The sequence below is a fragment of the Camelina sativa genome, chromosome 1, assembly GCF_030686135.1.
Source record: "Camelina sativa cultivar CO46 ecotype springtype chromosome 1, ASM3068613v1".
NCBI classification, from domain to species: domain Eukaryota; kingdom Viridiplantae; phylum Streptophyta; class Magnoliopsida; order Brassicales; family Brassicaceae; genus Camelina; species Camelina sativa.
In genome coordinates, this window is record NC_141880.1 from 17,531,672 (window position 1) to 17,558,478 (window position 26,807).

General features: G+C 34.0%; 5 protein-coding genes, 2 long non-coding RNA genes and 1 pseudogene across 22 annotated transcripts; 3 read left to right on the forward strand and 5 right to left on the reverse strand.

Moving 5' to 3' along the window:
* The first annotated feature begins 1,647 nt into the window (after positions 1–1,647).
* Positions 1,648–4,376, forward strand: LOC104698860 (protection of telomeres protein 1a-like). 5 transcript variants are annotated; one of them, XM_087460355.1, is made up of 11 exons: positions 1,650–1,833; positions 1,956–2,092; positions 2,192–2,396; positions 2,570–2,667; positions 2,835–2,914; positions 3,105–3,141; positions 3,235–3,368; positions 3,456–3,532; positions 3,647–3,705; positions 3,790–3,945; positions 4,028–4,376. In XM_087460355.1, exons 1-11 carry the CDS (start codon positions 1,707–1,709, stop codon positions 4,232–4,234), a joined length of 1,317 nt encoding a protein of 438 aa, XP_087316481.1. In that variant the 5' UTR covers positions 1,650–1,706; the 3' UTR covers positions 4,235–4,376. The 5 variants fall into 5 exon arrangements, 3 of the variants coding, with proteins under 3 accessions (XP_087316484.1, XP_087316481.1, XP_010412550.2); XR_015563078.1 differs by having other exon boundaries at positions 1,649–1,833; positions 3,105–3,324; XM_087460358.1 differs by having other exon boundaries at positions 1,649–1,833; positions 2,575–2,667; positions 3,105–3,368.
* Positions 4,377–4,737: 361 nt separating this feature from the next.
* On the reverse strand, positions 4,738–8,357 carry LOC104698869 (uncharacterized). Its single transcript, XM_010414259.3, has 2 exons — positions 7,847–8,357; positions 4,738–7,312 (listed from the first exon to the last, which is right to left on the reverse strand). Exon 2 carries the CDS (start codon positions 7,179–7,181, stop codon positions 5,070–5,072), a length of 2,112 nt encoding a protein of 703 aa, XP_010412561.2. The 5' UTR covers positions 7,182–7,312; positions 7,847–8,357; the 3' UTR covers positions 4,738–5,069.
* Positions 8,358–9,734: 1,377 nt separating this feature from the next.
* LOC104698877 (GDSL esterase/lipase At4g10955-like) lies at positions 9,735–11,749 on the forward strand. Its single transcript, XM_010414267.3, has 3 exons — positions 9,735–10,017; positions 10,323–10,413; positions 10,618–11,749. The coding sequence occupies exons 2-3, from the start codon at positions 10,352–10,354 to the stop codon at positions 11,630–11,632; spliced, it is 1,077 nt and encodes a 358-aa protein (XP_010412569.1). The 5' UTR covers positions 9,735–10,017; positions 10,323–10,351; the 3' UTR covers positions 11,633–11,749.
* A 552-nt stretch (positions 11,750–12,301) lies between these two features.
* LOC104698886 (uncharacterized) lies at positions 12,302–13,428 on the reverse strand. Its single transcript, XM_010414270.3, has 3 exons — positions 13,110–13,428; positions 12,949–13,018; positions 12,302–12,577 (listed from the first exon to the last, which is right to left on the reverse strand). The coding sequence occupies exons 1-3, from the start codon at positions 13,279–13,281 to the stop codon at positions 12,433–12,435; spliced, it is 387 nt and encodes a 128-aa protein (XP_010412572.1). The 5' UTR covers positions 13,282–13,428; the 3' UTR covers positions 12,302–12,432.
* A 488-nt stretch (positions 13,429–13,916) lies between these two features.
* On the forward strand, positions 13,917–15,881 carry LOC147950045 (uncharacterized). Of its 7 annotated transcripts, none has more exons than XR_015563074.1 (4): positions 13,917–14,455; positions 15,008–15,092; positions 15,369–15,410; positions 15,510–15,881. It is a non-coding gene; the product is annotated as an uncharacterized LOC147950045 (long non-coding RNA). The 7 variants fall into 7 exon arrangements; XR_015563071.1 differs by having other exon boundaries at positions 14,021–14,537; XR_015563069.1 differs by having other exon boundaries at positions 14,050–14,686.
* A 73-nt stretch (positions 15,882–15,954) lies between these two features.
* LOC104709600 (putative BTB/POZ domain-containing protein At2g05330) lies at positions 15,955–17,064 on the reverse strand. The gene is made up of 2 exons (XM_087460350.1): positions 16,821–17,064; positions 15,955–16,698 (listed from the first exon to the last, which is right to left on the reverse strand). The coding sequence occupies exons 1-2, from the start codon at positions 17,043–17,045 to the stop codon at positions 16,165–16,167; spliced, it is 759 nt and encodes a 252-aa protein (XP_087316476.1). The 5' UTR covers positions 17,046–17,064; the 3' UTR covers positions 15,955–16,164.
* A 2,337-nt stretch (positions 17,065–19,401) lies between these two features.
* LOC104698893 (UDP-glycosyltransferase 71B1 pseudogene) lies at positions 19,402–20,998 on the reverse strand (annotated as a pseudogene). Its single transcript, XR_015597755.1, has 2 exons — positions 20,498–20,998; positions 19,402–20,394 (listed from the first exon to the last, which is right to left on the reverse strand). The product of XR_015597755.1 is annotated as a UDP-glycosyltransferase 71B1 pseudogene (transcript).
* A 2,678-nt stretch (positions 20,999–23,676) lies between these two features.
* On the reverse strand, positions 23,677–25,167 carry LOC104698907 (uncharacterized). Of its 5 annotated transcripts, none has more exons than XR_015563090.1 (3): positions 24,760–25,167; positions 23,982–24,407; positions 23,677–23,907 (listed from the first exon to the last, which is right to left on the reverse strand). It is a non-coding gene; the product is annotated as an uncharacterized LOC104698907 (long non-coding RNA). The 5 variants fall into 5 exon arrangements; XR_753352.3 differs by having other exon boundaries at positions 23,982–24,645; positions 24,760–25,165; XR_015563084.1 differs by having other exon boundaries at positions 23,982–24,487; positions 24,760–24,952.
* Between the last annotated feature and the right edge of the window lie 1,640 nt (positions 25,168–26,807).

The following is a 26,807-nucleotide window of genomic DNA, read 5'->3' on the forward strand; positions in this document are numbered from 1 at the left end:
GTAAACATGTGTGATTTGATTTTAACGTCCATTAAAAACTGTTAAACCGCGGGTTAGAATCCAACAACAATATAAAGATTAAATATTTTTAAGCCAACGATAATTAAATGAGGTATTTTTCTTCCTACAAAAAAAGACGAGGTATTAAACGTCCAAATAAAAAATAGATGAGGTATTTTTCGGCTTTTTTCCCTTTTTGAAATGCTTGAGTATTTACTATTTCATTTAAACTCCTCTCCTATTTCATCATCTTGTTGTGGTAGCAAGTATTTACTATTTCATTTAGGGTTTATTGTCTAAATGGGCATTTGTTGCCCCAAAACTTTGAAAATGAGCATTTTTATCCATACTCTCAGATTTAGGCCTTTTTACATAAGGAAAATAACATTTTTACCCCTGTCTCTTTGTTTACTCTCTCGACCAAAAACCTTTTTCTCCGACAACAACTTTAATTTTCCGGCGATAATCCTTGTTTTTGAATAAAGAAAACTAAACCCTAACATGATAATGTCTAGTGAACCCAAGGGTTCTAATCAAAACTTCCATTTCATTTTAAAATCTAAACCAAATTGAAAAATTACATGTTTCACCATCTCATCATCTCGTCACCATCATCTCCACAAATCGTCGTTCATGTTTCAGTTGATCAATTGAAGAAAAGAAAATGAGGGCAAAATTGTGTTTGCACAATCTTAAAAATGCCTAAATTTGTACGTATGGATAGAAAGCTCTGATTCTACAATACTCATTAAAAAAAATATCGATTTCTGTGAAGTGACCTTAGTGTAGTGATCAAAGCTAAGTCCTTAATGCATAAGGCACTATCACACCAGGGATCTAGTCCCACTCTTTACGAATGTAGGGATTAGGCTAATGGGCCGGCCTGTTGTGCCCCAATAGTTGACAAAAAAAATATATCGATTTCGTAATTAACTATTTCATTTAATTACCATAAAAAAGAATAAATTACACCAGAATTGTTTTTTTTTAAGATTGAAATGTAGAGGGGTGTATTCAACTTGATATTTTAATTGATTTGTGTAAAATTTACAAATTCTATGTTATTCAATCATGGATTTTAAAAAGTCTATTAAAATCCACTGTTATTGAACTGATGATTTAAAAATCTACTTTAAAATCCATTAAAATCCACTGTTATTGAACTGATGATTTAAAAATCTACTTTAAAATCCACTGTTATTCAAAACAGTTTGTTGATTAGGATTTTAATAATTTTTAGGATTCTGAAGAATTTGTTTAGTTAAAAATACAGAAATCCAAATTTCATGGTTTTAGGTGGGATTTGAAAAAAATTTACAGAAAATCATATGAACTTCCCTATAGTTTGAATACACCATCCCCCTCCCCCGGTAAACTTTTCCTTCCAAGGCATATTTATCTCAATAGCGAAATCTGTCTTTTATAAATAATTCATTACTTAAACTCGCTGATATAGTCGTGAACCACCTTATCTCGTACTTGAACTCTTGACATGCGGTTACTGTTATGTCTTATCAATGTGCCTTGTTTTAGATAATTTTTAACAATTCGGCAGAAATTTAGATAACCGGAAAATCCGAATTTAACCGAGTAAACCGAAAAAACCGAGAGTCTCCGTTTGGTTCGAACCAATAGCTCAAAAGGCTACACTTTGATTTGTTTGTAAAAAAACAGCGGGAGATGTACTTTTGGGGGAAGGAGAGGAGATGGCGAGGAAGAGAGAAAGTCCCAAGCTTGTCAAAATCAAAGACGCCATTAATCTCATCAACCAACGCGTTAGTCTAATCGGTATCGTTATTGAACAAAGAGAACCCAAACGATGTCGCAACAATGGTATTTTGTTTTGTGAAAACCCTAACATTTTACCCCAAAAAAGGTCTTTACTTTTATCGATTCTTGAATTGAAATTGCGAATACTTTCTGCTGAAAGATTGAATCTTTTTGACATTTTTTAGATTGGATTTGTACGCTTCGTGTAATTGATGATACATACCCAAGTCCTGGATTTACAGTAAATGTATTTAGTAACACTCTTGAACAACTTCCTCAAATCAAGAATTACGACGATATGATTCTCTTTACACGCATCAAGGTACATGACTCTGTGTCTCCTTAATTTCCTTTGTTGTGTTTTGATTTTGTGGAATCAAAAGTTTGGATTTTTTTTTTGTTGTTTTTGTTTTTTGTGTAGATGCAAACGTTTGATAGTGGGAAAAGAGTAAATTCTGCTTGTGATAGATGGGTTTCTTCGTTTGCGCTGTTCGAAGGAGGAGGTACTGGCAAGGATTTTGTTTGTTACCAATGCTCTTCGAATTTTCATGAAGAAGAAGCATTATACAAGAGTTCCATGGATGATCTACGCAAAGTTTTTGCCGGTTCTAGCGGATTTCTTAAAGGTAACAATGTTAGCTTGTTTTGTGTTATCAATTTTTCGTATTGTTTCAAGATTTATACTGTCGAAGTCACTCTGCAGCAGTATAAAGAGGCGCAAGAACTCTTCAGTGGCTTTAGATAGATTAATAACTTGAAAGGATTCTCATAAGCTTTCATTTCCTCTTTTGGTTCATAGCTCAGAGTTCAATTTACAGAGTAACACCTTGCTCCCAAGAAAAAATTTCATTCTTGAGAGAGATCAAGAATGGGAAATGCTTTGATTTGGTGTGCAAGGTACGAAGAAGACTTAACTCTTACATTTGTTGCTCTATACTCTCAAATAATATCAGAAGCGTGTGTGTCGTTGGTTACTTAAAATCCTTTTGGCATAAATTATAGACAAATTTATCTTTTGATAACTGATCTTACACTCCTGTATTCTGCTGTTTACTGTAATGGAGATCCTCCATGCCGATGAACAAATGAGCACCGTTTTTGTATGGGATGGAACTGATGCTCCCCCAGCATTTATTCTGACAAAGTGAGTATTAGGCATTATCACTCATGTGTGGCATTAGTTTCCAATATATCAGTTGAGATTAGATGTTAGTATCGCACCTCTTGAAAATTTTGATCTAAACTTTTCCAGCTTTTGATTAACTGACTTTCCGCTTTCCATACTCTACGCTTACTATTTTTATATTTGGTGTACAATGTTTGGCTATTGATAGGGGAGTTGAAGAAGACGAGGCATTTAGCAGTCTCTCAGTTAATACTTTTCTGTCCAGAGATACATTGCTCAGCTTTCCAACACTTGGAACGATCTTGAGAGTTTCTCTAAGCAATCATCTATTTCATCAGGTTAAACCTGGTGACTGGGTGAAACTTTACCATTTACTCTGTGAAGTTGATAGGGGATCTTGGGTAGGTAAAGTTACCAACTCTACAAAGGTTCGTCACGCTCAAGATGATAGTTTAGTTAAAAAAATAATGAGGTTAGTACTTTTGAGGTTTCTTTCGGTATATACTTCTGACCTTTCCGCTTACCACTTTTGGATTTTTATGTATGTTCCCAAAACTAGGATATATGATAAGAGAATAGCGTCAAAGTTGGGACACATTCCATATTGGAGTTTTCCGTCGCCTCCTGGATTAACAGGTTGCAATACTCCATCATCCTTAACGAACACGATTCAATTTCAACATTCTTTTTGGCTGCCTCTGCCTCGACATTCTTTAGACTGAATTCTTTAACATTCTCTGTGTCTTGCAGAGACGGATGACAATTGTGCCCCATTTGTTTCACTGATGGACATCATAACATTCCCCAAGGTACCACCATTCATGAATCTTTTTTCTGCATTCCCTGAAAAGATTAAAAATACTTTTCTGTGCTCACCTACGCTGTTATTACAGGTTACATGCAAGTACAAATGCATTGTTCGGGTTGTAGCTGCATATCCTTGGCAAGTAGAGGATTTCTGTTCAGTTGAGAATAGCCGGCACCGAGTTTTGTTGACACTGGAGGATCCAACAGCGACTTTAGATACTTTCTTATGCGATAAAGAAGCAGTAACAAACTCACCTTTGGTCTATGCATCTAAACTGTAAAGAGAGACTCTGTTACCCTAATCTAGTGTTAATTTATTGGCAGGAGTACTTTTGGGGTTTAGGATTTCAGAACACAGAGATATTGAGGAATAAGCGGAATCGGTTGCTTGGAATAAGGGGATTCTCTAACTTGGGTGCTCCAAGAAATCCACCATGGATTGAGTGTTGTATCTTCTCCTACTATACTCATAAAGCTGACCCATGGACGACAAGAAAATACAGAATCTTTGGTACTCGCCTTCTTGATTAAGCTTTGTTAAGACTAATTAGTTAGTATTAGGAGTTTAGTACATAGATCATGTTAAGAATGTTGGATGTAGCTAACCAAAAGAACTTCTTCATGGTATAATAATCAGATGAATCATCATCAGATGAATTTTCAGAAAAACAAAGAGATTTAAAGAAGCAAATCATTAGGAACAATATTTACTTGCTGATAGATCATGTCCTTACAATATGCAATTGACCAGACCAGTGACAGAAAAAATGACTGCAAACACTATAGACGAAGAACATGTTACTCTTCCCCTCTGTTGGTGGCACCAAGCTTTCTTTGAGGTTTCTCATGTCTTCTTCTCAGTCTTAACCCTCAAGGATTCATTTGCACGGTGCAAATTGCACCCATGAGAGTGACTTCGGTTAACATCCCGAAAAGCACAACTACAAGGGTTTGGTGGATCTCTCTTCCCCAGAGGGTTAAACAGGTGATATAATTTGGACTAAATTCTATAACTAAAAAAAGGCGGTAAGAAATGGAAAGATAATTGCTACATTTATAACTCTACTTGTAAAAATTCTGTCATCACTAAGGTCAACAAAGAAACGAATACAGAATCGGAAAAAAAGAAAAGAGAGACGGAGCAAACAAAAGTCAACTATGCTTTGCTTACTCGTTGAACATTGCCTAATACAACAGCTTCAGTGACCAAACAGAATGGTTTTGCGTGTTAACAGTCTTTCATAAAACTCCACAATCTTGTCCATTCTTCGCTGATACAACAACAACAACAACTCTTACACTACACTTGGTCTCAATCTGAAACCCTCTTTCCCTTACAGGGTCACTGACATCAGTTGGTTCCTGCTCAGATGTGAAGCAGCTCCTCGGGGATTGCAGCTGGATCTAAGTCCCAACAGTTTCCGGGAAAGCCGCTGGTTGCATCTTTAAGAAACCAGGACGGCACTTGGTGCGAGAACCGCAACATCTCGCACCTTGGTATCCACTTCTTACTGTTTTCCTTCGTGCTCCTGTGATATACGGTTTTGTAGCCCTCTAGTTTAACAAGAGGGGCAATGCACACACCATACTGTTCAGTATACTCATCAAGGATCTCGACCATTTCATATTGGTGCCTCACTTCATCCGGGGTTGATCCGTCCCAGTTTAGTGACCAGTTCTTGTAGACAGCCCAAATCTCCCCACTTGTGGGGAAGATCCGAACACAACCACCTCTCCCTGTCTTCTTGCCTTTCAAAAGATGCGAAAAGATGTTAACTTGGTCAACTATGTCAGAGTTTCGTATCCTGAAATGCCCACACGACTTTGTAAACCCGTATTGTACCCATTTCATTGACCCAAACTCAATGTCCGTTTTGGAGCTCAAGTAAGCAATGTCAATCTTAAAGGGTTGAACCGAGAGTACTTCCTTAACCACACAATATAGACGTGGCATACCATCATCTTCATCATAAATTGCCCAAATTTGCCTTGGCTCAAAGGATTCCTCCGATCTGTTTTTATCAAAATCATGGAAATCAGAGTCTGGTACTGTTATTGGTCCGTTATTTTTGCGTCCTGTAACATCTCCCAACTTACAGGAGACAACAGCTTTTTCATCGAGGGGTGTCGCATCCTCTGCAGCCGCTGCTGCTTCTGAAGCTAATCTCATGATCTCCAATCTTTTCTTAATGTCCGTTTTGGCCTTTTGAAGTAAGGGCTTCCGTGTATCCAATACTGATGCAGCAGAACACCGTCTGGATGATCCATAACATTGGAGATGAAGTTTGTAATCCTGATCCATTTTGCCATCCGTATTCATTGTCTTTAATACTGAAACAGGTTTCAGAGGGTTCTCAACAAAGACATTAGCAGCAGCTTCCAGAAAAACTTTGCTCTTCTTCCCAGGTCTGCCGACCTTAATTGCAGACCCGTGAGCAGACACGCTGGGCGGATTAGGATATATCAGACCTCCAGATGAGCTTTTCATCGAGCATGTACCATTAGAACCGTCTTTGGCTTTCTTGATCCCCGCACTGACTACTGAGGTGCTGTGCTTATAAGGATACCCATTGGACACTGAGGACACACGCTTCAAATCCAGATTCCCTGGGGAGGTTGTTCCAGAGTATGAGCTCCATTCATATGAACCATTGGTACCATAATCATATCCATGTCCTTGCCCAGGATAGTGGCCTAGGAAATACGTTGAATTGGTGGGCATGCGTGAAATAGCATCATAACCATGTGTGCCATAGCCATTACTTGGAGGTGCATGAGATGATGGCGCATGAGATGGAGGCACATGAGATGGAGGCGCATGAGGTGGAGGCGTGTAATGAAATGACGCACTAACAGGAGCTGGACCAGTTTCTACAGCAATAAATGCTCCACGACAGTTCTTACATGAAAGCCTCTTATTCACATACTTCCTCAGGTACTCATACTGAACTTTGCAAGAGGTGCATACAGTCCAGAAAGTATCAAGCCTTTCTGAAGACGGTGGAAACCGATCAAATACTGTAGTCCCAGTCCCAGGCATGTACTCTGTGCTGTGCTTCTGAACCACTGTGGAGTCGACATGCTTCTTTCTTTTGTAGTAAAACGTGCTTTTATTAAACTCATTGGACAAGAAACCCCAGGCTTCAGAAATGAGATGGAATGCACCATCAGCCCCAATGCATTTGTTCTTGTCGGGATGAAGCAATACAGCCATCTTCTTGTACTGTTTCTTCACTTCTCTTTTCCCAGCCGACGGTTTCAGTCCAAGTACCGCATAATAATCAATTTGACCACCACTCCTACACTGAGAAGCTAAATAAACTTCAAACGTAGCAATCATCTGAGATAAACCTTCCAAATCAGGAAACAAAGACCTAGCTTTCAACGCATAACTCCTAGCGCCTGTGAAATCTTTTTCCACAAATCTCCTCTCAGCGATCTGTTTCACTCTGAGGGCTTCCTCTCTGTAAGCTTCCATGTAGAAAAAACCAGGCCAATATATATAAAAAAAACAAGCCGCTCTGCAAAAGGAAACTAAGACCGTTCTCGCAAGCTAGAAGCCGAAACACATTCTATATTCAACCACTAAAAGATCATCATCACCATTATCTGCAAACATTCACAAAGAATAACATTAATTCTCATGAGTCACTGCAATATAAACCAATATCTGACCAACCACACATACAACATTCTCAAACTAGCTTTTTAACTCAAACCAAAAAGTAAACAAAACCACACTTGCTAACTTACTCCAACCATCCTCAGATTCGAGATCTAGAATCTCCAAGTTCCGTTTTTTATTGACAAAAATGCTAACTTTATATCACCAAAACATAGAGAATTATACAATTACTCAACTAGATTTGAATAATTAAGCACATAGAAGTCATAAAGTAGCTAAATTTAATCTCCATTTCGGACCAAATCTCCCAGAAACCAAAACAAGCACAAGCGTCAGATTCAAGCTACAATCTTCTTCAACAAATCACTATAAACCCTACTCAAAAAGGATTCATCTTTAAATCCCCAACTCAAGATTTGCTAAATTTTCATCAATAACACAAAAACCTAAAATTTCAAGAAATGAAAAAAAAAAAAAAAAAAAAAAGAAAAAACAGAGAATAAAGCTAGCGATCTTACTGATAAATTGGGGAAGTTTACAAAAAAGCAAAGCCTTCAAAATAGATCTTTCAAGTTCTTTCCTCCAACTACTTTGAACAGATCAAATCAAGAAAGAAAGAAAAAAAGAAAGCAAGATTTGGAATCAAGAAGAGCTTTAAATGACTACAGTAACTTAGGGTTTATGGGTTTCAGTGAAAGTTATTTTCAGGGTTATCGGGCGATTCAAGCATCGCCGGAAAACAGCTCGAGATTTCGCCGTCGATCGGCGATCGAGAAATTTTTTTTTCGAGAAAAATGAAAGATAAAATAAAAATTGGGTTTTTTTTTTTTGGTATTAAGTAAAATATATTTTTCAGTGAAAGTAAACGGTGCTAATTTGTTAATAGTACTCTCTCAGGAGGCTCTGATCTATGCTATCGTGCACTGTAATGAGAAGTGCGCATATTTTTTATTTTTTTCTCTTTAATAAAAAAAATAATTATTGAAAATGTTTTAATGTGATAATTTAAGATTTTTAAATCTATGATGCAAGTTGCATTTATCCCTTTTGTTATCTTTAAATATTTGGAACTTTTTTAAAACAACCACAGCCAGTTATTTACATGGATCTAGATTTTAGTCTAAAATTCATTTTAATGATTAAACTTTTATGAATAATATAATTATGGGTTATCAAACAATAGTTCTATTAAGGCATAGAAAGAGTCAACTTAAAACAAAACAGTAATATAGTATAAAATTAATGTTCAACTCATCTATTACAAATTCATGAAGATTCATTGTAGAATTTAAAATAGAATATTTTCTTTTTTAACCTTTTATATTTTATGTTTTCTCAGCGTATACATAACAACATTGTGTTTTAAATACTACAAATTGCATCTTATAACAATTTATTTACAGTCAAATTCAATTCGATTTTAATTTTTAAATGATTAGTTCAGCAATTTTGATTAATTTTGGATATTATTAGCATTTAAAATTTGACCTAATAATACAATTTTATGTCAAACTGCCTCTATTAAACTTTTTAATCTTTACACGCAACTCAAATGAGTAAATCTTGCATAAATTGATCTAACATTCCGCATAACAACAACATTATGCAACATTATGCTTCATATTGTCTCTGAGGCTCTCACAAATAACATATGAAATATGAGCATAACGTTTTATATCTGTCTAAAGCCATCATTGTGAATTAGATCACTAGTATACTATATTTGTACCACTATAGTTCACTGTAATTGTGCAGAGTTTTTCAATATCTAGTTCTTTTAAGTATGCAATAAGCTAACTACAGCAGTAGCTCTTGTATGATCATTGATATAATTAAATTAAAGATTTTTTTTTTTATTTGCCAATTCACATGTTCTAGTTAGCAGTTAGTCAGTTACAAATGTATGTAAAAGAGATTCACAATGTTGGACAACATCTTTAGAGAAACATTTTGTTGCAACATTGCAGCTAGAAGTCTAGATCCTTATACGTATAACATATTACACTACATTATAACATACATAATCTATATGTGAACTCCTCATTTCAACAAATATATAGTACAACACATTCAGAACAATAATTTTTTCAATGATATTCAAAAACATTTGTATCATACTTTATACTCTTGAGTTTACCATTATTATCATCCGCCATGACCAACAGCAGGCTACATATAAACGTCATATCATATTTTGACATCACTGTCATAAATTTATAACTCTGTAATTTTTTTAATAAAAAAGACAATTGTAGTCATGTCTTTAACTAAATTACTAACAAGAGAAAACAATTGATTAATAACGAAAATTAAAATGAATGGGTTAACTTATTAAATATGAGAATTTATTCATCTACAAAAACAGTTCAAGTTATATGTTCTTTTTCCTACATAAAGTTGTGCTTTGGTTTTGACCAAAAAAAAAAAAAAAAAAAAGGTTGTGCTTTGGTTTTGTATAAAACAGCTAAGCGTTTACCGACAAAACACAAACAAAATGCGCTTGTCATAAGTTCGAATGTTCGATTAAACACAAGACGGCACCGTTTCTCAAGTTCTTATAAACATTATCATTCTTTATCATTCTCTCGGTTGCTGCTTCTCAAGGCGAAAAAGAAAACGATCACGAAGAAATTTTTTGCAGAGACATTGTAGCCGAAAGAACATTTTTGTTGCTTCAACTCCACTTTAGGTATCATCAATCTCTAAAATCTCAATTTCCCAATGCATTTTTTTTCGTTGAATCGGTTCTATCTTCATTCGATTTGGGGGAAACTAAAGAAGATCTCTTTATGAGTTTGTTCAGATGATCCAATACTTTTGACTTTTTTGTTTTGGCCAAATTATTTGCATGATTTCATTTTTTATGAGGAGTTTGGATTTGGGAACGATCATCACTGATTTGCCTAGAGAAAATATATATCCAAATTCAAATTCAGATTCAAAAATTGAAACTTTCAAATTCAATGTTGGGTTATTGAACTTGTGGCATTGCAGTTGGTGAAAGGAGCTTAATCGAAGATTCAATGGCTTCTGATAGAGAAGAGTTTAACTTGTGTGGACCTTCACATCTCACAACTGTTGATTGGTATGTTTTGACTGTTCTTAACCATTTGGTTCTTGATTTGATCTTTAAAATGTAACTTTTGTTTTCGTTTTTGATCCTTGAAATTGTCGATTATAGATAACTTTTGTGGTTATAGCATTTGAATTTCTTGTAACAAACCTATGGTTAGACTTATCAAATGTGTTTCTTGAAATTTGTCTTTTTTTTTTTTTTTTTTTTGGTCAGGGGAAATGAAGATCACCAGCGTTGTGTAGCAGCTTGTTTGGTTCAAGGAATCTATATAGTAGAGCGTGACCGTCAGCTTAAACGTGAAGGCTCTGAAGCACTTGCACTTCCATGGTGGGAGTCCTTCAACTTCAAGTTGATCCGTCACCTTAAAGACGATGCTGATTTCTCCATCTTTGGCGGCATTTACGAATACAAATCGCCGCAACAAGAGTCAGTTGACTCTGGAGTTCCGCGGTATGTCATAGCCTTTAGAGGGACATTAACTAAAGCGGACTCGATCACCCGTGATATTGAGTTGGACATCCACATCATCCGTAACGGGCTACACCGAACATCTCGTTTTGAGATCGCCATGCAAGCCGTGAAAAGCATGGCTGACTCTGTTGGCGCTTCAAGCTTCTGGCTAACAGGACATTCTCTTGGTGCAGCGATGGCGCTTCTCGCTGGTAAAACAATGGCAAAGACTGGTGTTTACATCAATTCCTTGTTGTTCAATCCTCCATTTGTGTCTCCCCCAATCGAGAGGATAGCAAACGAGAAGGTTAGGCATGGGATTAGATTCGCGGGGAGTCTCATTACAGCAGGACTAGCTCTGTCCAGAACCATCAAACAAGCACAGCAGCCGCAGCAACAGCAACTGCAACTAAAAAACTTGTCTGAAGATCCACTAGAGGCATTATCTTCTTGGCTCCCTAACATACATGTAAATCCAGGGGACCATTTATGTTCAGAGTACATTGGGTTTTTTGAGCACCGGGGAACAATGGAACAGATTGGGTATGGAGCTGGGATTGTGGAGCGGATGGCGATGCAGCATTCTTTGGGAGGTTTGCTGATGGATGCAATGGGAGTAAGCAATGCAGTTGAAGTAGAAGAGCCCGTTCATGTCATACCATCTGCAAATTTAATAGTAAACAAGACCAATTCTGAAGATTACAAGGAAGCACATGGGATACACCAGTGGTGGAGGGAAGACCAAGATTTGAGTTCCCACATTTACATGTACAAATAGCTCTTTTTATTTTATTTTTCTCATTACTAAAATTTGGTTTGTTCGTACATTTGTTTGTAATGAAGACAAAGTATGAAAATTATTCTTTTATCTATGTAATAGTTTTGTATTGTGTTATGATTGACTCCGAAACAGTTGTACTTGCTGATTTCCACTAGGTTACTTTTGTGACGATGGTCATATAAGGACTCTCGTCTCTTGTTACCACTCTATCCTCAAAATATATTGATTCTTGTCGAAATTAACTAGTAAAGTCTTGTGATTATAGCATTTGAATCTTGTTCCACAGCCTGGTTAATATGTATTTGAAATGAAGGTGGGACTAGTCTATTAACCGAACTTATCAAATGGGATCCTGAAACTTTTGTAGAAAAGCCGGTTCACCAGAAATCCACAAAGCTAAATGCAAATCGCACCTACATTTACAGTACATATAACTCTCTTATTTTACAATCGTTTTGTTCATACATACCAAAACATTGCTGCGCAAAAGATTGTTACTCTCGAATCTGTTTTTGTTTTGTTTTACCAGAATGATGTTTTGTAACTCAAAATTATTCAATATTGACGAATTAAGAACATGATACTTTTGTTTGCAATATTATAACACCAAGATAATGTGGATGGCTTAGGGGTAAGCAAAAATAAAAGATGTAGCAGAGCACCGTATAATATAATGATATCATTCTATAGTTTTGTTTCTTTTTACAGCCGAAGAAGAAGAAGAAGAGGATAAGAAACATGCTTCAGATTCAGCCTTAAACAAGTGAAGAAGAAGAAGCAAAAAAAAGAAAAAATGCTCAACGAATGGGAACTTTGATCCAGCCATTAGCGAAAGCAATAGCTAAGATGACGAATGGAGTTGACATACCGAAGATGATGATGTAAGGAAGAGGCGTCTTCATCGGATTCTCTCCTTCTCTTTCACCAACGCTTTGCCAATACCTGCAAATCGCAATGCAAATCTCATCCATAACCATTTCGTTGAACACCAATGCGCGCATGGCATGTTTATACTAAACCAAATATGTTCTTTTGACACTACACTAGTAGCACTCGTTAAGCCACTTACAAAGCACGAGTTTTAGTCAACAACATGCATTATGCGGACGACTCAAATAGTGACATATACTAACACAAACAACTAGACTACATTACATACAATATACACTAAAAATTTTGAATTTCTTAATTTTCTAACGTTTTCATCAATTTTTGTAATTCCGCAAAATTACAATTTTCATCTAATCTTTCGATTTAATGATTTTTTTCTACAATTCTGTGATATGAAATTGAAAGGCTAAAGATTAACTAACTGTTCTGGTTCTTCCTCTTTGGTTATGAACTTCTTCTTGTCTTTAGGCTTCACTTCTCCATCTCCTCCACCTTAAAACAAGAAGCAAGGAGTAACAAAATTATCATCTACCAATAAAATAAAATAAATGTGAAAATTCTGATTTAAAAGAGATAAGAGTACCTAATTTAGCGTGAAGCTTGAACTGTTGAACCCCTAATGGAGATGGTGGACAGAGGAACCTAGGCAAAACAAGGAACGATGAATATGAAGAAGATGATGAAGTTGAGGATTCATTAGTTTTGTGGCTAAAGGAAGAAGTGATTTGAGAGGAAATGTGGAATTTGGCTGCCATTTCCAACACCAACCAATACGTTTTTTTTTTATTCTTTTGGTTGACTAATTATATATGGCTTTTAATTTTATTCCACTCTACAGATTTTTTTGGTTACTACAGAGAGATACATGTGGCATGTGTCTTACCACTAGATGACATTTGGGAAACTTTCGAGTGAAACCTTGTCCTCTTTATATCTTTTATTTTTGTTCTGACGTTTTATATTAGCACTCGGTTTGCTGAGGAACATTTGAATTGAACTAAACCGAGTCAAGTTAATAAATGAGATAATGTGCAACTGCAAACCAGGCCTTTTCAAATAATATTCAACTCCAGTAACTCCACTAAACGCGTTCTAGTCTAAGAGCGCCGGTACCCATATATTGTCCGATATTTATAAAATTAAAAAATTTGCTTGGTCAATTGATATATTTTCTCAATATATCTTTACTTTTGCATGCATATGAAAGATATATTTTCAGAAAATTAGACCTGGAAACCGATTATTTTAATATTTGAGACTTTAAGTTACGGAAACATAAGAGCATTCCCATGGGTTATACCGATGGGATGTGTTTTTTTTTTTTTTTTAATAATTAAACATAATAAAAATAAAGATTTAATCTTAAATTTTCAGAGAACTGTGTCTCTGCGAAGGAAAAATAAGATCCTTCCAGACCTTCTACGTGTCAAAATATAATTGCTGGCGTTTGTTTTTTTTTGTTTTTTATTTTTATTTTTTTTTCTGCATTTGGTTATCTTTCTCTTTCGAAAGAAACGAGAGAAGAGATGGGGAGAAGAATCGATTTTTCACAATTTGATATCCAACCCATCGGTTTCCAGATAAAATTGATCTGTTCAATTCTGGGTATTAATCGATTGATTTCTGGGGAGAAGACAGCGAAGAGAACGATGGTAAGATGTTACCGGAATTCTCCTGTATTGCTGCAAATAAAGGAAGTAAGGGGGCATAATAATAATAAAGGAGGTTTGTTGGTGCTGTGTGAAATAAGCGAGTCAGTGAATAAGGTGTGGACGCGTCACATCAGTAGAAAGGTGACACGTAATGTCGGTGGAGTTGGTCAAGAGTGAAGCACGTGACTAGAGTGACGGTGGAATCAGGTGGAGCTTAAGAAGAGAAGGACGAGTCATCGTTTTCCTCATTACGAAATTTTATCAGACGTTTGATTTTGTAATCATCTCTCGTTGCTTCTCTCTGTAATCGGTGTTCTTTGCTCTTGTTTATTGGAGTTGTTTCTTATTTTCAGACTCTTGTAAGCTTGAGAACTGGATCTTTGTTTATTTACAAGCATTGATTCATTTGGTTGAATAAGTTTTCTATTACAATCCGTTTATCGTTATCATAAGAGGGATCAGGGAGGAAAAGAGACATAGGAGCAGCAGAGATAAGGAGAGGGATAAGGTTAGAGAAGGATCGAGAGATTAAGAGATCGACCATGGTTGGGATATGTTGTTCTTGTCTCTAATTATTTCATGGTTGGGTAGTAATTGAAATGGCTAGTTTGCTTCCAATTATTTAGTAATGTTGGCTAGTTTGCTTGGGATATAAACGCTAAGTTAAAACAGTCTTGAGTTGTCTCTTGTTTTGGTTACGTTGTAGATGACTGAGGAATTGCTCAGTGGTATGTCTAACACCTCTGCTTCCATTGGTACTGAGTGTTATGTTTACGTTTTGAAACAGAACTTAACATTTTTTTTCTTCTTGTTTGCACGTATGGTGAAGGAATTAACAGGTGGCTACAAAATCAAGTATCATGCTAATGGGTACGATAAGGATCGATTGAAATAGACTTCACTCCTCCATTCAGGTTAGTCAAATGTTATCCTTGTCCATTGAAGTTCTCATTATCTATTAATTTACTTCCTACTATTGCATTTTATCAGCACCGGATACATTCTTGTTGCACTGAACTCACCAGAAAACTTTGCCTCATAATTGAATCGGTGTAATTAGTGTTCCATTCTCTTAGTTCATGTGGCTTCTGTGAGGAAATTAGCCATCTGCTTCTTAGGATGCAACTAAGAAGATTAGGGGATTCCATCTCATGGCATGACATGTTGTGTGTTTGCTATGTTCTATGCAGATGAACTGATCAAGCTTGGAATTACTGACGAAGTTATTAGAGGTTCAATCTACTTCTCTATTTTACCTATACTTAGTTGACGCAACAATTCTTAATGTTGAAGCTCACATTTTCTTTTTCGTGTTTCCTCTCTCTCGGCAGAAACTGATTTGCGGCGCACAGCTATCTGGATGTCTACAATTTTTCTTATGCTACAGATGCAGTTCCTTGAGAATAGAGTGGCTTTGGAACTTACAAGGTCTGATTATGTTGAAGCAGGTTAGGTATATCATCGGTTCTTTTTTTTTTTTTTTGATATTTGTTGTTGCCTCCCTTCACCACTCCACTGTGATACAATTATTTATCTGATTTAACGAGCTCTGTATATGATAGATAATCTCATGTATAGTTTTTGGAATGATGTGTTCTATGTGCCTATTTGATATTGGTCAAACTATTTTGATATTGGTATATATGTTTTAAGGTTTTTGTAATGTAATATATTTGTTTTTTTAATATATGTATTCTACTAAACCATAGTTTCTAGTTTTATTTTCCTAATATTGCATACATTATATAACCAACATTTATACCACTATAAAATATACTTAAAACACAATTTTAATAAAAAGTTTTTAAGACACCCCATGTTTAAGGATGACTAATGGAAGGAGATAAAATGAAAACATTGGATTAAGGATCTAAACTTAGATTAATATTTTTTTTAATCTTATTAAAAGTTTAAGACACTAAGATGAGTATCACCAATGGGCATGCCCTAAGGAAACGATAAAACTGGTTTATCAAAGTGACTCCTCTAGCTGCGACTAGGACGATCGAAACCACAATTGGAGCAGCTTTTGCCAGTCAGATTATGATCGTTGATGAAACCACAGTTATAACATCTTCTACGAGTAATAGAAGCCTCCAGAATCTCCACGGCAAGATTTTGGTAACTATCAATGAATGACTCGAACTTATCAACGCTAGGTATCATAAGATCATTTGTTTTAATATAATTTAAGGCTGCATCGTTGAGGACTTTGTCAAAAGGGGTTTGAGCAAGCTCAAGGAAGTCAAGAGAATTCGCCATATCCAGAGAAGATATAAGCTCGGATCTGCATAGGTCTCGTAGTTGGAGAATCTTGTATTTGTCAGCTGCAAGATAGAGAGCTCGAGCGTGTCGCTTCACTTTCTCTGAAAGCATAGAACCATCACTGTATATAAACTCAACAAAAGCTTCTAGATCTTCTTGTTTCATCTCCGAGAGAGTGATTGTTTCCACTTGCTTACTCGAAGTCTTGAACTCATCAGAGTTTAGCAACTTCTTAAAAACTTCCGATCTTGATTCCTATTCAAAAACATACATGTTGAAAGAATTACATTAACCACATTCACTAAACATTGGCATTTAGAATTGATTCTTGAATAAGCTGATGATATCAATAAAGAAAAGATGAGAGAAGAAGAGACCAGAATAGCTTTGTGGGCAGAGATAACTGAACCCTCATCACTATCCACTGCCTTGAGGTGTACGTCAACTTGCCATTTTTCGGCCAAGACCTTTGCAAGTAGAGCCGAGAAATGCTCTTGTTGATTTATGTTGTTGCCATATCTTTTTTTCTTCTCTGTTTCTGTAAAGGAAGAGTTTTTATTTTGGAAATGATGGTGGATTATATAGAGTGAACACCATGACATGCGTGGTCAAAATGACTATAATTTACGTTGTAAATGATGGTGGATTATATAGAGAGAACACCATGACATACGTGGTCAAAATGACTATAATTTTCTCATCTGTTTTCAATTTACAAGATTTTGGAAATGGAGAAGATACAGCAACTGGTCCCTGATCCAAACTCTTAACTGGTCTGGCCTCCTCTCTTGGAAATTGGTCCCTGATCTTGAAATCAAACAGGTGCAGATAAACAACAGTAAAGTCTCGGCATCATTCTAATCCCATTTCTTTGCTTTTCTAAACATTTTCAGATTTTTTAAATTTTTTTGTCAAACCAAACATTTTCAGATTTTAAGCTGCCAATGTTGTTAAGCAAAGTCTTTCTTTTTTTTTTTGAAATAAATTTGACATTTCATACTTATTATATTCCAATAACAGTAAATTCACACTTATTTTTGTTTTGTGTAACCCAATAAGAGTGTCATATATCATACGTTGATGTTTATTATATAATATTATATCAATGAGAAAAATGTTAAATTTTAATATTCAAGTAAAAAAAAGATATCGTCCGAGTTTCGTTGTAGTTAGCATTTCAACATATTATCGAAAGTCTAGACATTGATTAGGTAAAAAATCTGTAAATTAAAAACATTAAATATATATTTAGAATAATAAAAATTATATATATAGAATAATTATTTATTTCTTACATAACTGAGAGTCCATCTCTTAATATTTTCAGAAACTAATTGCATGTCTTTATTTTTTCTTATATGGTTGATATACATATATTTATGTGCTGTTGTATTTTATATTTATTTCTTATGAGTTTATGCTATGTAATTTTATGTTTAATTTTCAGAGAACATAATGTATAAAAAATATTTATGGTTTTATTATTGTTACTAATACAGAGGCGGATCTAGAGTGTGAAATGTAAGGCATGTGCTCTATACTCACTGTTAAAAATTATTCAATTGATTAGGTTAACAATATCTCTTAGTTCATCTAGTAAAAAAAAAGTCTCATATGTAATATTTGGTAGCTGGTTCTATGCCCCTTCTCTGTAATTCCTTCTCATTTTCTTTTCAAAAAGTTTTGTTGAAAAGAAACAACAACAACTACTGTACATCATGCCAATAATGTTTTAACTTTAAAGCTAGTGTACTAAAAATTAATGAGAAACATAATGTTAATGGATCTCTCATGATATACTCTTAAGATGTAGGTCTAATTAGTATGGAAACTGTGAAAATGTCTTTAATCAAAGTGGTTAACGGTTTATTTTTATAATTTTTTTCATTGTTGTTTGGCTCCATTAAATTATGTTACCCGGCGAGCGTAATACAAATTGTCTATAGATCAGGTTTAATCATACATTTAGGGAAACACATGTTTAGCTCATTGATGTTATATGTCGGCATTTTATACTATTGTGTCTGGAAACATCAAACTTTTGGTGGGCAATCCAAGAAATGCGTAGTCCACTGTCCCACAAGAAATAGCTAGCAGTTTATATGATAGTGGACAAGACACGACGTATAACAAAGTTTGTTTTGTGTCCACATGCGACATATTGTTTATTTTTTTTTGATGATTATAATCATTTTGATGAATTTGAATTGTTTTCATTTTTTTTAAATTTAGATTGAAAAACTATCTAATCTAATCTGAACTAGAAATATATTTGAAGGTTTTGGATATAACCTGAAACTATCTATATGTGATGGATGTTTACCCGAACCTGACTACCCGAAATGTAAAAATATTTAAATGAGTCTTATATCTTTAACCTAAATATCCGAAAAACCCAAAATACTTGACCCAAACCCGAATAGATATCTGAATACCACTCCAATAAACGTACTCCAATCTCCTCACCTTCTTGATTACTGGTACGAATATTAGCAAACAAATATTTCACACTTTTCAAAATTTCACAACCCATATTCTATAATTCTTAATTTTTTAAAGTGGTCCGTGATTAAAACAGGCGTAGCCTTCCGCTATAACACTATTTAAATTGTGAATTATTATTTCTAAGAAAGGCTAGAAAGACATGTTGTTGTTTTTTTTTTTTGAAAAAAAAGTCATGTTGTTGTTGTTGTTTTATATTTGTGGGTTTAAGATTTAGTACCCAACTATAGCACTTTTCAAGTCGTCAACACAATCCTTCACATCCTTTAGATTTTGAAACAAGCTATGACACAAAATCGTGTAATGAAAGATTGAAGTTCAATCTCTCAATAAATCACTACTGCTATAATGTTATTAGATCATATGATGAAATTACGTACAGTTTGATACATCCATATATTTTCATGCACATTGGTGTGATTATTCTTTGTAGATTATAAATATAAAAGATAGATGGGACATAAACTGAATTTATTGTTCTTTCACTTTCAGACATATATGTCATTTTTGTGGTCTTTAATTATTTGATCGTTTGATTTTTATCGGACCACATTCCTGTGGAACATTATCGACCACGTCTTGAACAAACTTCTTAGAAGATCCACCGTCCAGCAACGCCACGTGGAGTTTATCCTTCATCTCAGTCACTATCTTCCTCATCTTGCTATCCTGCTCCATCGCACACTTGATCCCTCTCTCAATCTCCTCAGCCGTCACAATCTCCGGCTCACCCACCAGAAAATCTCTCCGATAATCCTTCTTCACCTCCGCCGCTAAACCAAGCTTCACCACCATCTGATACGCGTTAAACTGTTGTTCCCCAAAGATAGGCCACGCAGCCATGGGAACACCGAACCATAGACTCTCAAGAATCGAGTTCCATCCACAATGTGTTACGAACGCTCCTATCGCAGGACTCTCCAGCACAGCTACTTGTGGTGCCCAGCTTATGATCTTTCCAGTGTCCACCGTCCGATCCAAGAAACCTTTTGGAAGAACCTCCTCTAAGTTCGTGACTTCTCCGGGAGGAGAACCAATCATGTCTTCCACCACGGGAGAAGCACGACGGAGCGACCATAAGAACCTATGGCCGCTCCGCTCTAGAGCCACGGCTATTTCTCGTGTTTGTTCGTCGGTGAAACCTCCCATGCTCCCGAAGCAGAGGAACACTACAGATTTTGTCGGTTGCTCTCTTAGCCAACGTAAAATCTCCATTCTCTTCTCATCTTCGCCGTTGGTTTTGAAGTCCATAATGGGTCCAACCGTGTACACCGGAGGAATATTTGTATTCCCATTCCCGCCGGAAAAGAACTTCAACGCCTGAGGTTCCAACTCAGCCACTAAGTTCACCAAAATACCCTTCGTCTTTCTAAAACTTGTAGCTCGACCCAAAACGTAAGGAAACCATTTCTTGGTTAGCATCACCGAAGGCAAACAGTTCGCCGGAAACTGTCGAGTCAGAGTTGGAACGTCAAACTTTACATTAGAGTCTCTAAGCTCACTTACGTCGAGTTTTTTTGTCTTCGTAAAGAGATTGAACATGGAACTGTACCCCGAGATATGAAGCGTTCGACGTGTAGACGATATACGTCGGGAGGTTAAGCTCGTCGGCGACGTCTAACATCGACGTGCAGAACATGTCCACTACAATCCCAGCGAGCCGCGAGTCTGAACGTGTGGAAACATCCGTGGCGAGTTCGGACACGGCGGCTCTTACATATGGTTTCTTGCTCTCAATGTAAGATATGTATGTTTGGTTCGGATCTTGATCAACGGCGGGGATGAGGCAGTAGCGGAGACGGTCTTCGGACTTAGTGTAGACGGAGGAAGAAGCGTGGTCAGAGAATTGTGAAGGGATGACGATGAGAGTGACGGAGAGGCGGTCGTCGTTATCTACGAGAAGCTTCGCTAACGCCGTTGTTGATCGGATATGGCCGACGCCCGGAGATGGTATGAAGACAAGCTCAATTTTAATGACAACCACACTTTGGTTTTGGACTTCTAGAATTGATTGTAAAGAGTAAAGATTAAAATCTATACTAATAAAAAGCATGACATATAAGTACAATTTTAAACCTCCAATTGTGATTAGACACTTCACTAATTAATATTTTTAAAAATCTTTAGAATTTTCTATATTAAAAATTAGATTAAACAATCAATCAAGATTTGACATGTCATTCATTAACATTTTTTAAATTTCGAGAATTTTTTAGAAAAAAAAAAAAATTTAAATTAATAGAAATAAAAGAACTATGCATAATATCCCACATCAGGCGTCCAATAAAAGATATCCCACATTAGTATCTTGATTTATATGCATAATACTAATAAAAGAAATCTTGATTTATCAGGCGTCCAAGTTTAAAAGTATATTCGGTTTGATCCGGTTTTTTATTTGATCAAATTAAAACTTTAAAAAGTTTGAAAAAAATAAATTATAATATTTAAAATTTTTAAAAGTTTTAATATTATAAATATTGAAACTTTTTAAAGTTCTTAGCTTTTAAAAAGTTTTAATATTTCTAATATTTTAAACTTTTTAAAATTTAAAAATTATAATATTTAAATTTTTTTTAAAAGGTTCAAAATTTATATTTCGAAACCTTTTAAAAGTTTAGAATATTATAAATATTTATGTAAAACATATTTTTGTGTATGATTTTATAGATAAGTTGATATTTTTTCATTAATTTTTTATTTTTTATCTTATTTTTTATTTTTATGAGAAAAGAAATGATTTTGTTCTTGGAGTTTGATGGATTAACAAGTTGTGTGATAGTCTAAAAAAAGGTTTTTTAGTGGAAGAAAGTGAAGAAGTTGGCGAGGATGAAGAAGAAAAAGAGTATAGCGAAGAACGAGACGGTAAAAGTAATGATGAAGATTACCACAAAATTTGAAAATAGAAATGACAAGAAATAATATGAAGAATAAGAAAACATTGAATAAAAACACGAAAACATAGGTGGTAGCGATCAATTAAATATGAAAATGAGTTAAATTCATGATGATAAAATTATTTTGTTTTTCTCGTGGTCAAAGAAATGGTTTAGGATATGTGTGGTCATCAGTTTAATTTGCCTCGCCTGGATGTCGAGTTAAATTCATAATTTTTTTGTTATCAGATTTGATTTTATAACACAACTGATTTTTATATTTCAAAAAATTGTGTCTCTGAAATTTAATTTTTTCCTTAATACTAATTTAAATTTTTTATAAGATAATATTTTACTACCGTCATCAATCATATATATTTTTCATCAAAATATATCAAATATATCCACGCGTAACGTGGGTTCAAAACCTAGTACAATATAATGATAAATATAATGATAAAAGTGCATGTGTGGTATGTATTTAACCTGTCTGTTAATATAGTAAAATCGCATGTGCTTTATTATAACAAGGCCCTATAACAATTAGGTTGTGAGCCCCCAAACCCAAGTTAACAATATTTTCTTGTATTTTTTTTATTTCTTTTTACGTTTATGCAATAATAAATTATTGTGATGATAAATTCAAATATTTGATTTATATGTTACTATACCACCATTTTTACGTTATATTAAAATAAATTCAAATATTTCTTAAACGTTTATTAATAAAAATAATTATGAATAATAGTATTTTTAAAAATAGTAAAAAATATATGTAAGTGAAAAATAGAGAATAAAGGAGATATAATAAAGTAAAGAGGGTCCTAAAATATTTTACAGAAAATATAAAAGTTGTGGTTTTGTTGACAAAAAAAAAATAAAAAAAATTGTGCTTTTAAAGTTTCTAGTTTTTTTTTTTGGGTTAAATTAATGACTCCAAGAAGTTTTCCAAAAACCACCTTGGTAAAGACACTAGGAAAGGTTTGTTTTGGTTTACCTTGAAGATTGTCTATCGTTCTCTTGAGATATGGCGTGGTTTGAGTATCATGATGAACTAGCTAGGGACTTGACTTGAGAAGACAAGCTCTCAATCATCCACTTTGTCGTGAATCTTGGTTAGTTTTTTTTGTTTTTTTTTCTCTTTTTCGAGCCAATTTTACTAAACATGATAGCTTTTCAGTAATTGTTTCATCATGAGCTCTAGCTTGCCTCCTTATTCCTTAAGGTTGATGCACAGAAGATGGGAGTTCTAGCGTCTTGGTAGGCCGGTTGGTAGTTTTAATTGAATTCTGATTTTTGCAAGAATCCTCCTTAATATCCTTAAAAAGCTATCATGTTTAGTAAAATTGGCCAAATGAATTATGAACAAATGACGACAAAAAAGAAAGAATTATGAACTTTTTTATTTTTTTTTTGAACAAAGGAAAGAATTATGAACAAGTACGAATGTGCTATGTTGAAACTGTTTGCATAGGCTTTTCCGCTTTTGAAAGCGGACACTTATTTTGAAGCTCTTATAATTTTTTTTGATTAAAAAGTGTACTTTTTTTAAATAAGAAATTTGGGTTGTTGAATAAAATTATACTCGTCCAATGGTAGACTGGGTTCTTATTTATGAATTTTTTTTATATAGTTAATTTAAGTAGAACAATTAGTTTAATTATTTAAACAATTAAGATCTTATTAAAATGGAAAATTATTGCATTTCATAAACTTTTAAACATACAAAACATAAAAGCATAATAAAATAGAAGTAGAAATCACAAATGGGAGAAAAGATTAGTGTAATCTTGATTTGTGCCAAACTTTTGCCAAATATTCTCAACCAAATCATCCTTCAATTGTTGATTACGAATTTCTTTATGGGTAAAAAGAGATATTTTATTCAAAACGATACAAATAAAAATGAGAAGTTTTCTTTACTACAGGTTATTGGTTGTATGAATTTACCTGGACTCCATCGATTTCACACTGATTGCCAACATTAAACGGGTGTATAACAAACAAGTAGATGATGGATTCAAACACTATCTTCCACATGTTCCCAAATATTTATAAGAGCTCTTCTATCTCCAAAAGTATTCACCTACATTTTCATATATCTATTAATACCCGAAAATGTTTAAAAGAGTGTAAATACATTCGTTCTAGATTGCTTACCACCCAGTTTTTAAGAGATGATTTGCTGATCCTGTTCGTCCCAATCAAAGGAGGACCAAAGAGCGTCTCAATCACGTCCAAGAACAAAGACTCTTGAATCCTGTCACAACACGCAGGGACATGGTCTTTGTTGCTTTAACCATTTTCTCACCAAACAAAAAATGCCAAGCGAGTAAAACAAGTATTCGACTTTTAGGTTTAGCGTCTTTTAATCTCTTTCTTCTTACTTTACTTATGTCTCCAACATTACATATTTATATTAAACTTCTAATCTTAGACCTACTTCTTAATGAGTCATTTGTCATTGGGCTTAAACAATTAAACAGGCCCAATAACATTTCTCCTTTTGCGTTACTTCTTCTTCTTCTACGACACAAACGCAACAACGTCTTCGTCTTCTCCGATGCGTCTCTTTGCTGTCCATCTCTTCACATATTTACCAATTTGAAGATTAATCGATGGTTGGATTCCAACAACAAGTCCTAACCATAAGCAATTCTGCACAACTAACCTACCACAGATCAACACTAAAACCATACATTCTCATTTCCACAGCTCAAGATCCACGAAATCAACTAATGGACAAAATCGATGGAAAATACAATTTCTGCCGAAATTCATCTTCATTCATGGCTAATTTCGTTAATCCTAATTAAAATCATGCCTACAAACACAAATAAAAAGAGATATTGAAGAACCCTAATTTTCGAAAATCCAAAACCCTTATTTCTAAATCGTTATAAAACAAAAATTCAAACAAATAGAAACATGAAAATACCTTTGATGTGTTGTTCTGATTGCTTAATCATTATCCCGACTGAATATTGTTTAATCAAAAAGTGCAAAGAACGGAGATTGTTAATCGCAAATTCCACGGCTTTTGGGAAGTGAAGAGAAAGAGATGGGGAGAAGAAAGAGAAAGAAGGGAAAAAAAGAAAAAAAAAACATTGTTTTATATCATAAATAAAACCAATCAGATTAATACACGTACGAGTCGATCACAAAGCTTACTTAACTAAGAGGCTAACTCTTGTGTTTTTGATCAGTTTTGATTTATTTTTTGTCCCAAAAATGTAAGAGTCCTTGCTAAATCCTTCCGACGGACTTGCTCTTAAATATTTATGTGAGAAAGGTTATAGTGATTCTTGTTGTTTTGATTGAAGATATCTTGGTAAAAATCAATTGTTTGTGATTAATGTTACTGAATTCTAATTTATAAAGATTTTCAAAGAGTTAAATAAAATTATTAAAAGTGAATAAGTGAAAAATTATTAAAGATTGCTAAAATCTTGTAAAATGCTCTAAACAATCCCTGTATTTTGTTATATTTTCCATAACTTTATTTGGTAAAAAAGTATATAAAATCATGAACCAATAACAAAACAATTGAATTCATTAACAATCCTAGGTTCTTTTGTTTTAATTGAATAACACAAATTTTTTAATGACTTATAAAAGTCTGAATTCAATAACCCAAATTTGTTAAGATTTTAAATGACTTTTTACAAATCACAAACTAATAACACTAAACTTTAACAGAGTTAATAGAGTTTAACAAAAACTTGATCTAATTGTTTGCCTTAAGTAAGGAGATTTATTATCATATATAGATATATTATATTTGACCAAAAAAAATATATATTGATAGATTTATTTGCCTAAAATCTTAAGATATCCCTAACAATTTAGTTCAACGGAAATAAATAAAAAGTCATTAAGCTAAGAAATTGAACAGTAAAAGAGCCATTAAGCTTTCTATCTCATTGTTTTTTTTTTTTGTTTTTTTTCCATTTTTCCCCATAGATCTTCTTCTTAATCATTTTGGTTTAAAAAAAAAATACTTTCTTTACAAGATTAAAGAAAACGCAAGTTTTTGCAAATTTTATTTATCAATTTGTTGAATCATGAGATTTGCTAGTTTGTTTGTGGTTTCTTGTATTTTCCTTTTCCTTGTCATAAGCCATGTCAAAGGTAATAAATTATTTTCCTTTTGATTTAACTTTTAACTCGTATAAAAACAACCATTCAGAATTCTTTTAATTTTTCTTGATAATAAAATTTAGCAAAAGTTGTTGTGATAAAAGAAAAATTATAATCTTCATTCATCATTACTTTATATATATGTCATCATATATATATATATATAATTTTAAATAAATATATAATTTTAACAATTTTTGTGGTTTATATAAATTATAGAGATTGAAGTGGTGCAGTGTGAAATTATGGAATGGTTCGATGATAAATGTGGTGCTGATGGAAACAAGACGTGCATAGAGCACCTTATTAAATTGCATATATATGACTTTCCTCGTTGTAATTGTCGTGACGCAAAGCCAGGAATTTTGTGTACATGTTTACATCGTCTTCCTTGTGTGCCACCGTATATCCAAAAGATAATTAATAATTAAGTGATAAACTTAGAAGATTGATTTGTGTTGTCCACATGAATAAATTAAACCTTATAAAATGAAAATAAGTTGAATACTTTACTTGAGGTAATAAAAATCTATATTTTTTTTGTGAATACTTAATGAAATTTCAGAAAAATGACCATAAAATTCTTCAACTTTAACGTTTCACAAAATCATTCCCCACCTTTCACATTTTCTTCAAATCTTTGTTAAGTATGCAAATTTAAGATTTAAAATAAATCAACATTAAATAAAAAATAAACAGAGCTATTAACACTAGGTAAAATAAACAGAGCTATTAACCTAAAATCTCTTCAAGACTCGTGTTTAAAGGTCAATACTTGAGTTATATAACTCATATTTAACTAAAAATGTTAATTTACACCAAAAAAGAAAATGTTAATGAATTCAT